The sequence below is a fragment of the Belonocnema kinseyi genome, chromosome 5 (assembly GCF_010883055.1).
Source record: "Belonocnema kinseyi isolate 2016_QV_RU_SX_M_011 chromosome 5, B_treatae_v1, whole genome shotgun sequence".
Lineage (NCBI taxonomy): Eukaryota > Metazoa > Arthropoda > Insecta > Hymenoptera > Cynipidae > Belonocnema > Belonocnema kinseyi.
The window spans coordinates 117,021,143-117,037,518 of record NC_046661.1 but is presented as its reverse complement, the minus strand read 5'-3'; the positions used below and the strand labels follow the sequence as shown (position 1 = coordinate 117,037,518).

The 16,376-nt window shown below is 31.0% G+C and overlaps 1 protein-coding gene across 1 annotated transcript in view; it reads left to right on the top strand.

Moving 5' to 3' along the window:
* Window positions 1-15,011, top strand: part of LOC117172797 (fatty acyl-CoA reductase 1-like) — a 48,479-nt gene extending 33,468 nt beyond the window's left edge. Inside the window, exons 2-5 of the mRNA XM_033361025.1 lie at window positions 83-599; window positions 3,993-4,182; window positions 13,806-14,045; window positions 14,562-15,011. Coding sequence (XP_033216916.1) covers window positions 83-599; window positions 3,993-4,182; window positions 13,806-14,045; window positions 14,562-14,949 — 1,335 coding nt within the window. The 3' untranslated portion in view covers window positions 14,950-15,011. The remainder of the gene's footprint in view (window positions 1-82; window positions 600-3,992; window positions 4,183-13,805; window positions 14,046-14,561) is intronic.
* Window positions 15,012-16,376: the final 1,365 nt, after the last annotated feature.

The window sequence follows — 16,376 nt, the reverse complement described above, 5'->3', positions numbered from 1 at the left end:
TGCAAAACTTTCACTTCAGCTATGGAAGATTCACTTGGTAGAAGTGACTTTTTTAGTGTACTTATTTAATTATTCTTTACAGGTATTTGACAAGGTCAGAAGTCAAACTCCTGATTTCGACAAAAAGGTAGTTGCTATCGAAGGAGACGTAAGACAACAGAATTTAGGATTATCAGATGTTGATAGATCAACTATCCTTGAGGAAACACAAATATGCTTCCACTGTGCATCAACCGAGAAACATGAAAATGATGTTAGCATCACCCTCAGACTTAATGTTTTGGGAACTAAACATATATTGGATTTATCAAAGAACTGCAAAAAATTGGAAGCCTTCATGTATGTATCAACAGTTTTCGCCCATGCTCCTGAAAAAGACATCAAGGAGGAGTTCTATCGTCCTCCAGGTGACTTGAAGTTTGTTGCGGACTTGTTACAAGCCGAAGAAGAAACCGGTGGCTTGACAAAAGATGCGATTGCTACCGCGATAGGAGAATGGCCTGATCTTCATGTTTTCTCCAGATCCACCGCTGAAGACTTGGTCAGGGATTGTGGAAAAAGAGTGAACTTTTCTTGCGGAGTTTTCAGGCCTAGCATTAGTAGGTTTTAATATCAATAATAATTAAGATTATACAAGTTTTTCAGAGACCTATTTTCAACAAATATACACGGAGACAATTTGATCGGAAATCGTTACCGAAAGTTGTGGTGAAATTTGCATTTGGTAGCGTTTCGGTAAATTTTCACGTGCCGCACTGAAAAATAAATTACACGAAAATCTAACGAGGGGCGAAGGGATTTATAACAAATGATAGGTATACATTTTCCTAAAAGCATATTATGATGTATTTTGCATGGACTGGACTGTTTACCAAACCTCTCAGTACAATGCAAGGGGCAATGTGTATGAATAATTTCTACAAATATGTACATCAAATTCATCAAGTAATATGCTTCATATACGTTACATTTTCATGGTAGTAACTTACAAAGCTAAACTATAAATACGCATGAAGAAGCACGCCTGACGCTGGGATTATAGATTCGAATCGTCGTTATATACTAACCAGTAGAATGTATCATCACTTGTGAGAAAGTTCGAACAGGGGCGGCTGACTGGGACTTAAGCAATTTTTTTACTAAAAATTTTTGTACAAAATAAGTATTTCTGCATCGACCGTGTCGATTAGATTTTCTTAGCATCCAGGCAGTGAAGTAATCCGTCAGTTTACGCTCCGACCAGTGTGGCTGACATTTGTATTTTAATGCATAGGAGAAAAGCTTAAAATAACTTTTTTTAAACTTGAAAATGTTTTCAAAGTTTGACTGGAAATATTTTATTTTTAATAAGAATAAGCGTATTCTGAGATTTAAAATTTCTTGTTCTATTATAATTAATTTTATATGTTTATTAAATAATTGTTCGAATTTTAAAGTTTATAATTGTTTTAAATTATATAGAATTGTTATTTCTATACAATTTTTGTCAGAATTATGAATGATATAAATATGTAATTCCTTAGTTATGAATATTTATTAAAATAAATAATCAAAATAAAATATTTTTATTGTTAATTCAGGGTGGCCATTTTAATATAAGAATAAATGCCCCATAATTTGAAAACTATTTTAAATATTCTCTTAAAAATATTTGAATAAGAAATCATTGAAAAAATTTCCAGGAATCTTAAAAAAATGTTTGTATCATCTTGAAACTTCTCAAAAAATTTAAACAGCTTATTAAAAATTTTATTTCAAAATGTTAAAAACTCTACATTTTGTTTTAAATTTTTGGAATGTTCTCAAATTTTTAATTATTTTTGAAATTATTTTAAAAATTCGAAGTATTTTTTCAAATGATTCTAATTTTTCTAGCACTTTTACTAAATCCTGGAAAATTAAAAAAAAAAACTTTTAAAATATCCCAAATTATTTTTTGACAAGTGTTGATGTCTTTTGAAATCTTTTTTGACATTCTGTTAAAATTAATTTTTCAAAATAAAGTAATTTAAAATTTTCTCAGTAATCTTAAGAAAAACTTTTTTATTATCTTTAAACTTTTGAAAATCTTTTAAAAACTTGAAAATTGTATTTTGAAATCATCAAAAATCTATATTCTGTTTTGATAATTTTGTTAAATCTTTCGAAGTTTATAGTTATGTTTGATTCTTCTCAAAACTTCGTAAGGGCATGTGATACTTAGAAAATTGTCGATTTTACCAGTTTTTAGGTTCCCCCGGCTTTTTTTCTACAATAATAAATATTTTGTCTTTAAAATTTGTGAAATGATAGCGAACATGCTAACGGACGTCCCACACACTTTTTTTGTAGGTTAATTTAAAAAAGTTTTAATTTAGCAAAATTTGATTCATATGCATAGCGCTTAGGAAATAGTATCGATTTTTTCAGTGTTAGATTCCCCCGGCTTTTTTCCTAGGATAAGAAATATTTCGTCTTCAAGATCTGGGAAATGATAGCGAACATGCTAATAGAGTCCCCGCACACTTTTTTTGTGTTTTTTTTATCAACATTTTTTTGATATCGCTAACAACGTGCGTGTATATTTCGAGGTTATGTGTGGTACAATTCTCCCGAGCGTTAGTTCCAAACTACACAATATTTTTGGCCGAAAACTTTGGACTTACAAATAAACATAGTAACTAATCTCCCGGAAATAATCTTGTTTGCAGCCAATCAAAAAAGTTTATTTCATAAATAATTTTCAGATTATCGGAAAGGCAGAGATGAAAAACGACGTAACCTCAAAATAATGCATATGCATAACATTTTTATTTATCACAATACATTTTTTTGTTATTATCCTTTAAAAAAAGAATGGGGACGTCCGTTATGATATTTTATAGCATCTCCGAATTCAGTTTTTAAACGTGTTCATTTTTGTGGAAAAAAAGCCGGGGAAACTGTAAGTATCACATGCCCTTAATATATCTTAAACTTGCTGAATTTTTTCCTAAATGAATAATTGTTCAACTTTTATTTATAAACAAAAATTCAACAACTTCACACACAAATAAAAAATTGTTTTAAAATAACCATTAAAATTGTAACGTTTAAAGTTGTAACGTTGTAACGTTTAAACGTTCATTTAACTATATGAAATTTTATTAGATTTATAATTGGTCACTTTAGATAAACAGTAAAAACTTGCTAAATATTTAAAAAATGTTCTTCTTCTTAATAGCAAATTTATAAATTGCATGGGTTAAAAATGGAATATCTAGATCCTATGGTACGAGAAAAAAATTACTATTTTCTTCATTATTGTCGTAGCCTGAGTTGTAGCGAAGAGCTATAATCACTCAGGATAAAATAAAAATGAATTTCAAAAATTAAATTTCTTAAAGCACTTTATCGAATTATAAATTAACAGAGTTAAAATTGAACTGCAAATAGTAAAAAAATATTTCGTATGAAGGATGTTGATGCGGGTACACTTTTAGGTATGAGCTTTGTAGTCTTTAACGAGCAGATGGTAATTCGTCCATTCCAGCACGGAAAAGATTCTCTGAATAAAATTGAAGCCACTCGAAAGTAAATGGGAACATCCATTACATCTATTTTGAAATTTTCAATTTTTCTTGAAAGAAATTTTATTTTGTTGACAGTATTTTCTGTCGAATACTTCCTATTTTATTACATTATTCGCCTTAATTATTACTTGCAGCCTATTAAATTGCACGACTTAAAAATTCATAGTATTACTTTATATTTTTTAATGTACACTACATATGATACTCCTAAAAAATATTAAATAATACTGATACAAAACGAAATCATACCGAAACGCCACTACATCCAAATTTCACCACAACTTTCGGTAATGATTACCGCGAAAATTTTCTCCATGTAGGAAAGCATTTTCAGATAAGCAAATCTCATAGCAAATGTCAAGCGCTATTATATTTGATTCTTACTCTAAATGAAGAACTTCACTGTAGGCTATTTAAATATTTTTATATCTTTGTTTACAGTGATTTCAACTTTCAAGGAACCAATTGAAGGCTGGTGTGAAAATATTGATGCACCTTCATATATTTGTTTAGGGGCCGGTCTTGGTTGCATTCATACTACTTACATGCTAGATTTTCCTATGGATTGTGTTCCACTAGATATGTGTGCTAATGCACTGATAGCATCCACGTGGGACTTAGTAAGCAAAGAGTAAGAAAATTTGTTAAATTATTTAAAAAATTAAATTGGAAATTATTTTAATTTTTAAGATATTAAAATTTAAATAATAATTTTATCTCTAATTATTTTTTAAAGGTGTTATTTCCATATTTTTAGGTCAGAAAGTTTATAATTTTAGTAAAATAATTTCGAAAATTGTTCTCGTTCATCAAAAAATGTATTTTTATGTGTTTCTACATATATACACTTTTTTATAAAATGAAAATTTACGAGGGGTTTATTGGGATCTGAAGTCCTCAAGGGTCCACCGTCGAAAAAATAAATATATAGCTGACGTAAATAGGATGTTTTGAAATAAACAAACACGTGCGAAAAACGTAGTTTATTTTCGTTTTTGAGATAGTTTGTTAAAAAAAATGGTAGAAACCTGAAGTTGTTTACTTGATATCTCAGCTAACCTGTTACTGCTCTGTACGGGACGCAACCACTTCTGATTGACACTCTGGAGTGTCAATTTATCCTGAGAGTGAGTCTAAAACACCTGTAGATTGTCAAACAGACTATAAAATTATAGTTTGCCTGACTATGATGAAAAAATTGTTGATGGTACTTGGTACTATCTAAAAGGTCGAACTGACCATATACATTTTGATACTCTAAGTGTGACTATAATCCATTCTTCTCCGTGTATATCGTTTTTCGAGAAAAAGGAGATATTTATATGATAAAACCCGAGAGCGGAAAAGCAGTATGAGCATTAAAGGAAGTGAAAGCACAGGAGGCTGAAAATGCTGTTACATGCAAGTTAAAAGAGAAACCAACACTTGCTTCTAAGAATATTTTGTATGGGGAGCAGTAAGTGCCAAACCAAAAAAGTGCACTTACTCTGCTTTGACTTCTCATTAAAGTTTCAAAATGCACTTACGTGTTTTTTAATCTTTAAATATTTGCATCAAAAACATTAATATATAGGGAATGTGACTGCACACAGGTATTATTTATGTTAAATGAAACCTGAAAACGTGCTTATAACTCACATAAAGGTGATAGCTGGACGTACAATTTGAACAATGAAGAATACAAACATTAAAATAGCGTCGGAATGGACTGAAACTTTGATTGACGAAAGGAATACAAAGCGGTGAAGGTAGGTCGAATTTTAGACGATAAATGGAGAACTAGGTGTTTGGAATGTTAGCGGTGTGAATAATCTGAAGGTAAGAGAATTACGAGACAGTATATGTATGTAAGGAAACTAGATATTTTAAATGTACATGATGCAAAGAAAAACGTGTGCGAAAGTAGAAACATGTAAAATGGGGTGTTAAAATGCGGATTTGAAATATGGTCAAGGAGACGATTTGATCATGAATAAAAGAGCGGGACTGCATTTCCGAGATCTAGAATATGTATCTCCCAGATTGCTGTGGGTTAGAATAAGAGTAGGATTCAGAAGATTATTTATAATAGCGTACTACGCCTCAGTTGGTAGTGATCCGAAAGAAGTAAAAGATGCCTTCTGGGACACTTTTAATGACGCAATAAGTAGGGGAAAGGGGGGCAACGGTAACCGGTGGGGCAAAGATGACTTTTCTTACATCATGGCTATTGTTTAACAGTTTTAGTTCTACTTTTCATAAAATACACCCATCTCTCGCTTTCAGTCACCCCGTTCTCAGCCTTCTTATAACTGCCAGCTCCCTCAGTTTCTCGAGGCAACAGGGCGAGAGCGGGTGCGACATTATATATATAGATATATATTCCAATTGGAATTTTTTTCATGTGATTAATACTTATAGAAATATGAAATACACGTGGAAAAATGGAAAAATAATTTGTATTAAGAGTGCTGTATTACATTACAGGTTATTATGGTACTAGTGACTGTTGCTCGAATACAGGTACCCTTTCTAAGGTTTTAAGTTGTGATTACTAGATCACATCGTTCCTATATCTATAATTAACTCTTTTTTACAGACCAAAAAAAAATAAATTTTATATAGATCTTACTTGGATTCATTTCAATAAAGTACCTTTTGTAAAATGCACCTTATTAAGTAAATCCTCTTTAAAATATATAACTGCGTATAGTTAAGATTAGATTCGAAAAAAGATGCGTCGTGCGATGTCAAATATTCGAGGCACATAGAGACGCTCGTATTAGCAACCTTCTGGGACTCTTTACCAGAAAGCTACCACCAATATCACGCAAGCGCATTAGCGCTACATTTTATTTTTCGGAACTGGATAATTTTGTTTAATCATACTTTTTTGCCTCAATTCAAAAACACCTCAGCTCTGGAGTAACTTTTATTTTATATTTATAGGCTGATTTCGATTTTACGGAATGTTATTTCGCTCTCCTAAAAAATTTAGTTTTTGTTTGTTATCAAACTCTGTATACTGCAGCCCTTTAAATATTGTTCCAGGAATAATATTTAAAAATATTGAAATAAACACCGTTAACTTCACTTACCTATGTTTGCAATTTATTATACTATTATACTATTTATTATATCACATAATATGCATTTTTATATTTGATGAAAATTTATAAATGATTACTAGCCTTAGCAAAATTTTATAAAATTCTCATCATTTACAAATTTTCATTTTTAAGACTTATTTCTTCTAATTTCATCTAGCTTTCAATTTAATGTTCAAATTCAACTTTAAAGATAGAATATTAATCAGGTTTATGTATTTTGTATCTTAAACAATTTTCTTAACTCTAATGTTTCAATAAATTATTTGTAGTAGCTGCTTTTGTTTTTTACTTTAAGGGTTTGTTTTACTAAAGAAGATTAGTAGAACTATAATTATTCGATTCTTTTTTTTTTGCTGGAAGATCAAATTTAAATTTAAATATTTTTTCACTTATAATACATCTGAAAGTCATAAGTCCATTACATTTTTGAGCTTTAGAATTTGCACAGAAATCATAAATTAAATGAATGTTTAAATTAAACATTTAGTTATTAAAATTTAAATTAATTAAATTGAAATATTTTCATCGAGCATTTTTAAATCCACCTGTTCATATAAAATGTGTAAAACAAAAAAACGAACAGAAATAAATTCCTCTGTTGGCCCCGGCTTACCAGCGTAAAATCTTGACTGAGATTTTGTCAACGGATTCCAAGCGATACATTAGCGTAATTAGCTAGAGCATCCGACATAGGCTTAGGTTTTAGGTTGTTTAGGTAGGTAGGGTTCGAATCCCACGAGGGTGCGATTTTTCATAGTGTTTAAGCGTTCGATTACGTTTGTATCCTACTTGCGATCATGGTGAAAGAATCACTCTGCTAGAAGATATGAATTGATGGGCGGTCATCCAAGATGAAGATACAAAAAGGGTACTAGGTAATTTTTGGAATCCAAGAAGAAATGATAACGAAAACTTAGAAAAGGACTTATTTATTGAAAATATTTGATTCAGACATAACATGATCCACATGTACACCTGGTGTAAATAAAATAACCACAGTATAATTGACTTGGTTGTTGTGGATGAAAGACTAAGAGAGCTAGTGAAAGATACGAGGGTCATGAGAGATTCTGCATGAAGTATTGATCATTAATTTCTTGTCTGAAAATAAACTTAGGCCAGGGATAGAAAACGTCTGGTGATGAATAGTGGAATGTTGCAATTTTCAGGTAGCCTAACAAGAAAATAAAGAAGTGTACAGCAGAACTGATAATAAAGTCGATCAAATGCGTGGGCTGCGTGGTAGAGCACATGTCCAATCTGGTTGAAAACAAGAATGATCTAATTCCAATTCGGTTGTTATATAAAAAATAGTAAGTAAATTGAAACAAAATAAGTATATCTTGCCGCTCGTACGTACCATGTCGCTCCCGCCCTCAAAAAATAAATATTGAATGTAAGTGTTGGTTTCTCTTTTGACTTCGATGTTACAGAATTTTCAGTTTCCTACGCTTCTAATTTTTCTCATTCTGGAAAAATGAGCTATATCTCCTTTTACCGTAAACTCTTCAACTCCGTCGGAAATTATCTACCAGGCTAGCGCGAGTTGTACTAAAAATTGCTGCTAACTGCAGAACGTGGTTACTTGTTTTAAAAAGAAGCGGGAAACTTTTTCTAAAAGACATTAGGAAGCTTATGAAATTTCACGTTGAATAGCCCTTAATAAAAATAATTTTGTTCTTTTAAAGAGAAAATAACATGCAAGAAGTTTAAAAAAGCAAGAATTTCTAGAATTTCGTACCGCGATTTCAACTCATGGCATGACTTAAGGAAGTTGTAGCAAAAATCAGCAAATTTATACCAGGCAATTTTTAAAATCTTATCTTTAATTCAAGCCAATAAAACTTTTAAATATCTTGATGGATTCTAGAGATATGACTAAAAATGTCCAAGCGTATCTGCGATTGTTGAAGTAGCATTTACTTGAATTAAAGATAAGGCTTCAAAGACTGTGTGATATTAATTTGCTGATTTTTGCTACAACTTTCTTATAGGTCATACCATGCGTTGAAGTCAAGGAACAAACTTCGAGAAATGCTTGCATGATTTTACACTTCTTGCGTGGTATCTTTTCTTCATTAGAACAAAGATATTGTTTATTAGGGTTAATTCGACGAGAAATTGTATAAGCTTTTCAACAGTTTTTTAAATAACTTTCTCATTTCTTCTTTGTATGAGTATTCAGTAATCATGTTTCACAGTCAGCAGTGGTTTTTAGTGCCGCTCGAGCTAGCCGGGTAGGTTATTTTGTAATGATAGCGTATAGTTTAAAATGCAAACACCGTATGATCATACGGGCACAAAGTTTGACTACGTCTTTACGACATCGTTACGACAACTTTCTGACATTCTATGTCCATGTCGTTAAGGTGTCTACGATATCGTAAATAAGTCGAATGATCTGACGATGTCTTTACGATATCCCAAAGACACCGAAACGACATGGACATAGGATGTCGTAAAGATGTCGCAACGATGTCGTCAAATTTTGTGCCCACTGGGGAGTTCCATCTTAGGATCGAACAGTCAATCCGCAGTTGGACAAAAACTTTGTTCCAAGCCCAAAATAACTATGTACTCGGACCAGACTACATTTGGCCATGTGCAGAGTGTCCTAATCATTTTGGTCGAAGTGGCATAATGACTTTCTTTATTCTACTACGCTGTTTACAGTAGAAAGGAATCAAAGAACATTTGTGGGCGTCCACATGAAAAGAGCCCTTGCGGACGGTTCTCGTTTAGGAGACATTTCCGTTTTTCTGATGTAGAATGTGAAATGATGATTTTAATATCTGCGTGGGGGATGATACTATAACTCACACTGTATCTATCGGCATTACACTCATGTTCCAGCTCCAACCGGAAGTGTGTATATTTTTAGTTACAAAAAAGAGAAAAGGGCCCTTATGACAAGTAGACAGGGGGAAAAAATGACTTTTTTGGTTCAAAATAACGTACAGCCCACAGATCTTGATCGATTGGGGTGAAAATTTTTTTTTTAATTTGATAAGATTTTAAAAAAAGTTGTCGAGCCCGATTCCTTATTTAGTTTTTCAATTTTTTCTAAATAAACAAATATGACGAAAAAAATTCCAATATTTCCTATTTGACGTTCCCGGTGATCATCAACAATTGGAGACTTGTTCTAATCGACTAAGATTCATAGATTTACATTATATAAATATATTTCATCCTGGCACAATAAACAAAACAAAACGTCTATAAAAAAATTTAATGTTGCAAATGTGTTTTCTATCATTTTCAATAATTTTACGTTTTTAAGTTATTTTGCAAGAAATTTGAATGGAAACAATATTATAATAAAAAAGGCCTCTAAAGATTATTCTTGTTAATATTATAAACAAATTTATTAAACAAATGCATTGTTTAGGCATTTGTAGGCAGATAATTTTTTTCCAATGTTAATTTTTAACAATTGGGAACCTCATGATAATTTCAACAAAATTCATTTTTTTTTTATAAAGTTTATGATTCTATTAAACAAATTTAATTAACAAATGTATTATTTGGGCATTTTTCGACGGAAAAACTCTTTTCCTCAATGTCAGTCCTTTTTAATTGGGAAATTCACGACAATTTTAGAATAATTCATAATTAGTTGAATAATTGTTTGTCTTCTTTATTTTAAATTGATTAAAAAGTTCCCAGGACTAAGTTTTTTTCATTATTCGGGCATTTGTTTTAGTTTCTTATTACTTTCATTATTTTAAGAAGGCTGCAGCTTCAGTATCGAGTAGTATTACCTTTTTCTTTCACACTAAAAATGTTGATGAAATGATCATGAACTTCCCAATAAATAGTGCATATTTTAACTAAAATTTTTTAAGCATAAACTTAATTAAAACAATTATAAATGTCGCTGAAATTCCTATGAAGTTTCTAATTAAAAGAAATGACATCGAAAAAAACGAAGTTTTTCGTCGGCAAATGTCCGAAGAATACATTTGTTTATTAAATTAGTTTAAAGAAGACAAACAATTTATCATCTAAGTATGTGTGATGATGAAATTATCTTCCACTTTCCAATAAGAGGACTGACTTTGAAAAAACCGAGTTTTTAGGTCGACAAATGCCCGAATAATGCATTTGTTTAATAAATTTATCCAAAGAAGACAAGAAATTTATCAACTGTAAGTATGAGTGCTGATGAAATTATCATCGACTTCTATTTAAAAGGACTGACTCTAATATTGTACCTAAATGTTATAATTTCAGTACAAATTAAAATTTTGATGCGGACTTATCTAAAATTGTAAGCTTAATAATTGTTTATAAAAATGTCTGTTCAACTGAAAATGTTATTGTTGACTAAATAAAAATATTAATCATTTTTATTGTTTATGAATAAAAAGATTTAAATTTTTTTATTTATTTAATAATATCAAAATTCATATTTTTTTAGAATTGTTTAAAATACTCCAGGAATACGATTCCAGACCCAACTCCATAATAAAAAAAGTAGAGCTTAAAAAAAAATTGGGTAAAAGGGCCCTTGTAGATAGTCATAATATAAAAACTGTTATTATAATGTCATTAAATGCCATTATATTATCACTGCTGCTTAAATTCCAGCTGTAAGTGTGATTTTTACTCATCGAAAGTTTAACTTTGATTTTCTCCAAATGAGGATTTATGAGTTTTCCACTTTAAACATATCTCGGCGACACGTTTTTATAATAAAGGGTTCGTCTTGGATTTAAAATTTCGAGAATTCTTCCAGCTATATGGCCCTATACGTAACTCAATTAAACATTAATTAATCATTTTTTTATTAAAAGTTAATAAACAAATTCCCAATTAGGCCATGCTCTAACTTTTTGGATTTTCATCCTAAATGCCTGGTTAATGAACTCGTCCTTTCTTTCAGGACCTTAAAAAATTCTGCTAAAGATTGATTTGATCTGTTCATTTTTTCGAGAGTTATCAGGTTGAAGGACGGGCGGCTGAACGGACGGACGACCGGGCGGACAGATAGGCTGACGCCATCGTAAAAACTTGATTTTCGGATTCAGAGGGTCTCAAAACGTGGAGATCCGTTGAAAAGCTGCGGTGGCAAATTTCGGACAATTCTAATTCTTTCTTAACCATAAATGATGAGATTATAAAAATTCTGAATAATAAAGTGTTTATTTCAATTTGATATTAAGAGTGAAAATATAAGTGGAAACTAATTTCTTGACTTTGAATTTATAAATATACAATCGTTTGAGTGAAAATTGGCAAATGTATCATCAGACGTTGAGCATGAACCGTTGAGTATACATTCAATAATTTGTATACTTTGAGTTAAATTCAGTATGAATAGAAATCAGAATAAAAAAGTCATTATATTACTTCGACCAATATGGATAGGACGCTTCGTATATGGTCCAATGTATTCTGGTCCGAGCCCGAAGTACATACAGTTATTTCGGGCTTGGACCAAAGAGTGTTGGTCCAACTGCGTATCCACCGGTCGATCCTAAGGATAAACCGCTCACCGGGCTTGTACTGTAACATATATACTAGCGCATACTCATTTGAGTATTTTCACAATTTTGATACTTTTAGGTACACCAATCCATCAGCATTAAGTAAATAAAGATTTCTGCAATTTTTAGAGTAAGGTATTCTGATAATACATTTTCAAAGCCTTCCAAATCTAATTTAAATATACCATTAATTTGGTTACTTTGAAATGAATACAATACTTTAACATATATTGTATCACATAAAAAGGACAAAAATTTTTATTGAAAAGAGCTGGTGCTCACAATTAAAAATTCAGGAGTCACAGAGTCATTATCTAATATATCAAGGGAATTGTGACACAAAAAGATTCCGAGTAAGCACCTGTAGATCACCTAAATGATAAAAAACGTCCGCAGACTTTAAAAAGAACAAATAACCATTTTTTCTTTATCACACGTATTTTCACTGTTTCGAACACTCCTAGTCACGATAAGTGAACAGTTTAATTATGAAGTGATACCACCTAAAATTATAAAATACGCCAAACTCTTGCTTTCAGTCCCCCCTCGTCGACCTTCCTACAACTGCTGGCTCCCTGAGTTTTTCAGGAGAGCAGGTCGCGAGTGATTGCGACATTATATATACTATATTCCAATCGGAAACAAATCAGGCTATTTGAAGGCAACCCCCGACCCTGGACTGAAAGCGAGAGTTTGGTGTATTCATATCATTATCAAATTTACATGTATTCTAGTACTAATGGTCCTTAAGTCATGTTATAAATTTTAAAGCCTTAGAACAACGAGTTACCTAATGGCAGGAGCCCAAAATTTCAGATTTTGACTATGCGCGCCGAGGTTCAAGTGTGAATAACTCAGCTTTAACTTCCTCGTTAAAAAAAAATAGTGTATGGGAAAGCTCTTTCCATGCAATTTAAGATTAAATTATTTCAAAATCAAAATTTGTCTCAATTTATCGAAATAAATAACTAAAATAGATTTTTTAGAAATTCCGATATAATCGATTATTGGGAAATAGTCTTCAGTAAAGTATAATTCTCCCCCTTTATAACTCTGCATTAATAAAAATGGGGAAACTTTCCGTTTTTACTATTTTTGAAATATCAAAAAATCAAAATCGCGTTTTTGAAAATCCGTAATTTTCATTTTTTTTAAATTATTTTTCAGACCAAGTTATGAATGCGTTTTAAAAGTTTGACTAGTTTCGATGAAATTTTTGTGATGAATGCATTTCATAGTGGGACCTTAAAAAGTTAAATCGGTTAATTAGAACAAAATATGTAGAAAAATAAAAAATGACAACAACAAAATTAAAAGAACAATGTCTCCGCCATTTGTTGAATTGTCTAAAAATATCTTACAGAGATTTTCTTTAAAATGATTAAAGTAATATACTCTTAAAGTGCGTTAAGTATGTACATTGTACACTGCGTACAATCAATCTCAAAAGTTGCCTATCTTAAAAAATATCTATGTACAAAATTAAGCGCTTCTAACGCAATTAATTTGAGAGCAAAAAATAAATGTTGAACATTTGTATTTTATTCATATGTGGCATATGGATATTATTTCGCGCCATCTCACATTTTCACTTTTTATTTATCTGATAGGAATAACATATGTACTAGTATTTCTTCCTTATTTTGAAATAAGGATTGTTTATTTTTCAACAGAAAACAAGGAAAAGAAACGTCAATTTATAATTATGGAACCTCTAATTTGAAGCCGATTACTTTCAAGAGATTCTATGACCTCGTCTTGGCTGATAGCGAGTCGAGTCCACCCTCAAAAAAAGTATGGGGTGTCTTCAACATCAGAACTGATAAATTATGGTTGTTCCACATTCTACACATTCTGTTTCACATTATTCCAGCTTTTGTAGCTTATACAGTTACATGCTTACGAGGAGGAATGTGCGTACTTAAACATTTTTATACAAATTTGAAACAATTTAAAAATCACTGCGTTTCAGAATATTTCTTTTTGTTTTTTTTTTACTGCACGTTAATTTCAAATTTAAAAAATCATTTGATTTCCTAAAAATCCATAACTTGGTACCTCCGTGATCATCTTGGGTTAGCAGTTTGAGAGCATGTGACACACTCAAATACATATATTACTGACCTCAATTTTTCAGTTAACTACATTTGCTTTGAACTTAAAAACTTTTTTTGTAAATAAAATATTGGACTGAAATATTGGAAAATCTGTCAAAAGACCATAAACTACGCTTATGTACTTTTGATGAGTAGGAATTTCGCTTATAATTATTTTCAGAAAAATTAAAACTGGTAGCATTTTTTGACATATTATCTTTGTACCTTAACATTTTTTGAAACTAAGAATTTTTTTATATGTAAAATACTAGAAACTCCTTAAAAGTGATTTTAATCGAAAAATAAATCAAATTTTCTTTAATCTATTTTCAGGGATTGTAAGAAGTGTTGTCGTAAATCAGGAAAGAAGCAGCCAACGCTCTGTCGATTGATCAGGCAATTCAAATCGGTGATCTATTATTGCAACGGTGGGTGGAGAGTTCACGTAAATCAAATGCAAACTGTTTGGGACAAAATGAATTCCTCTGATAAGCAACTTTTTTTCTGCGACATAAGAGACTTTGATTGGAGAGACTACATTGACTCTTATTGGAGTGGATTGAGACTTTATCTATTAAATGATCCAATTGAGACTATTCAGGAAGCGAAGAAAAAAACTCAAAAACTAAATATGACCCATCGAATTTTGACGACTGTGATTGTACTGGTTTTCATTTATTGGATTATATCGTGTCGATGTCCTCTTAAATTGTTTTCATAAAATTTGTACGCACTCATTTTTGCAAAGATATAGAATAAAAAGCAGAATTTCGTTTAAACAAATATAATTAAAGATTCAGAGTTAATTTTAATTTACCTTTAACATTAAAAGAATTAATGTTTCTTCATAAAACTGGTATCTCTAATTATTTTTCCTTTGTTAATATTTAGTTTTACATCGTTCGCGGATTGACTTTATTAATTTCATTCCTAATTAACTGTGAGAATTATCAATCTTTTTATTAAATGTTAAAAAATTCTCAGGAATAATTAACACGATTTTCGAAGTAACAAAAAGCACTTCCGTTCGAATTTAGCGAGTCACACATGCATATTCAAAAGCGTTCGATTAAATCGGAAAAAAGGAAATCGTGTCACCAGAGCCACGATTCATTTAGATTGTGCATAAGTGATGTAGACATTGTAAGCTAATGTTAAAGTCAAATTTCTCGACCCTTCAATGACCTAAATGTTTTATTTAAAAAATTTAAGTTATAGAAGTTCTAGCATCCTGGAGATTCACGAGATTGGAAAGCCTGAAAATGTTAAACATTTTATATAAACAGATTTTTAAATTAATTTAATATGACGTTCTATGCATAATAGGTAGGAAACGTTTATGAACGAATTTGTTGATTTATTTTTAGGTTTTAGTCATCTTATAACCAATGTGATAAGTAAATTTTCCGGTTTTTCTTTTTGTTGGTCTACCTGGAACCTGCATCAATACTATTGAATTATTAGTCATATTATTTCGTTTAGACTACCCGTGTAGAAATTTCCCCGGTTGGCCCTACTACAAGAAGGTTTCTGGTCGGATCTCGGCCGGGCTACCCCTGCTTGGTTTTCATAGATAAGAACGGGTCGGGAGACAACCGAGCACTTGTCAGGATAATTTTTTGTAGAAATTAAACATTTTTTGAGAGCCGTGACATTATCAAAGACGTAATTATTGATACTAGATGAATTATTATTTGAGAATTATAATTTAAAGATTTATGACATCAGTAAAAAAGAAATTACATTTTTAATTCTTGAAAAAACGTTTAATTTTTTGGTATGTTTGAACTTATTAAATAAAACTGTTATCGATTCTGCTATGTGCAACAGCAGAAATGTTACAATTTTCATAGTTTTCTCTATGTTCAGACAATTTTTAATATGTACACTTTCAAATTTACCGCCATGTATAGCGCCTTCTACGTCTGGTGTGACGGCTTGCGTATTGCCGTCGATTAAACTCGTTGATTTTATAATCTCAGTCGATAAAGAAGAAACTTTCTTGATCGTTGGATACGAGTTAATTTAAATTCGTATAAAAAATTTATAATTGTTTTATGAAATTGCTTATTAAAGTTATTTAGGATGTTAGTATAAATTCTTCAACATTCTCTCTCTCTCTCTCTTCTTCTTTAATTTTAGGATAAA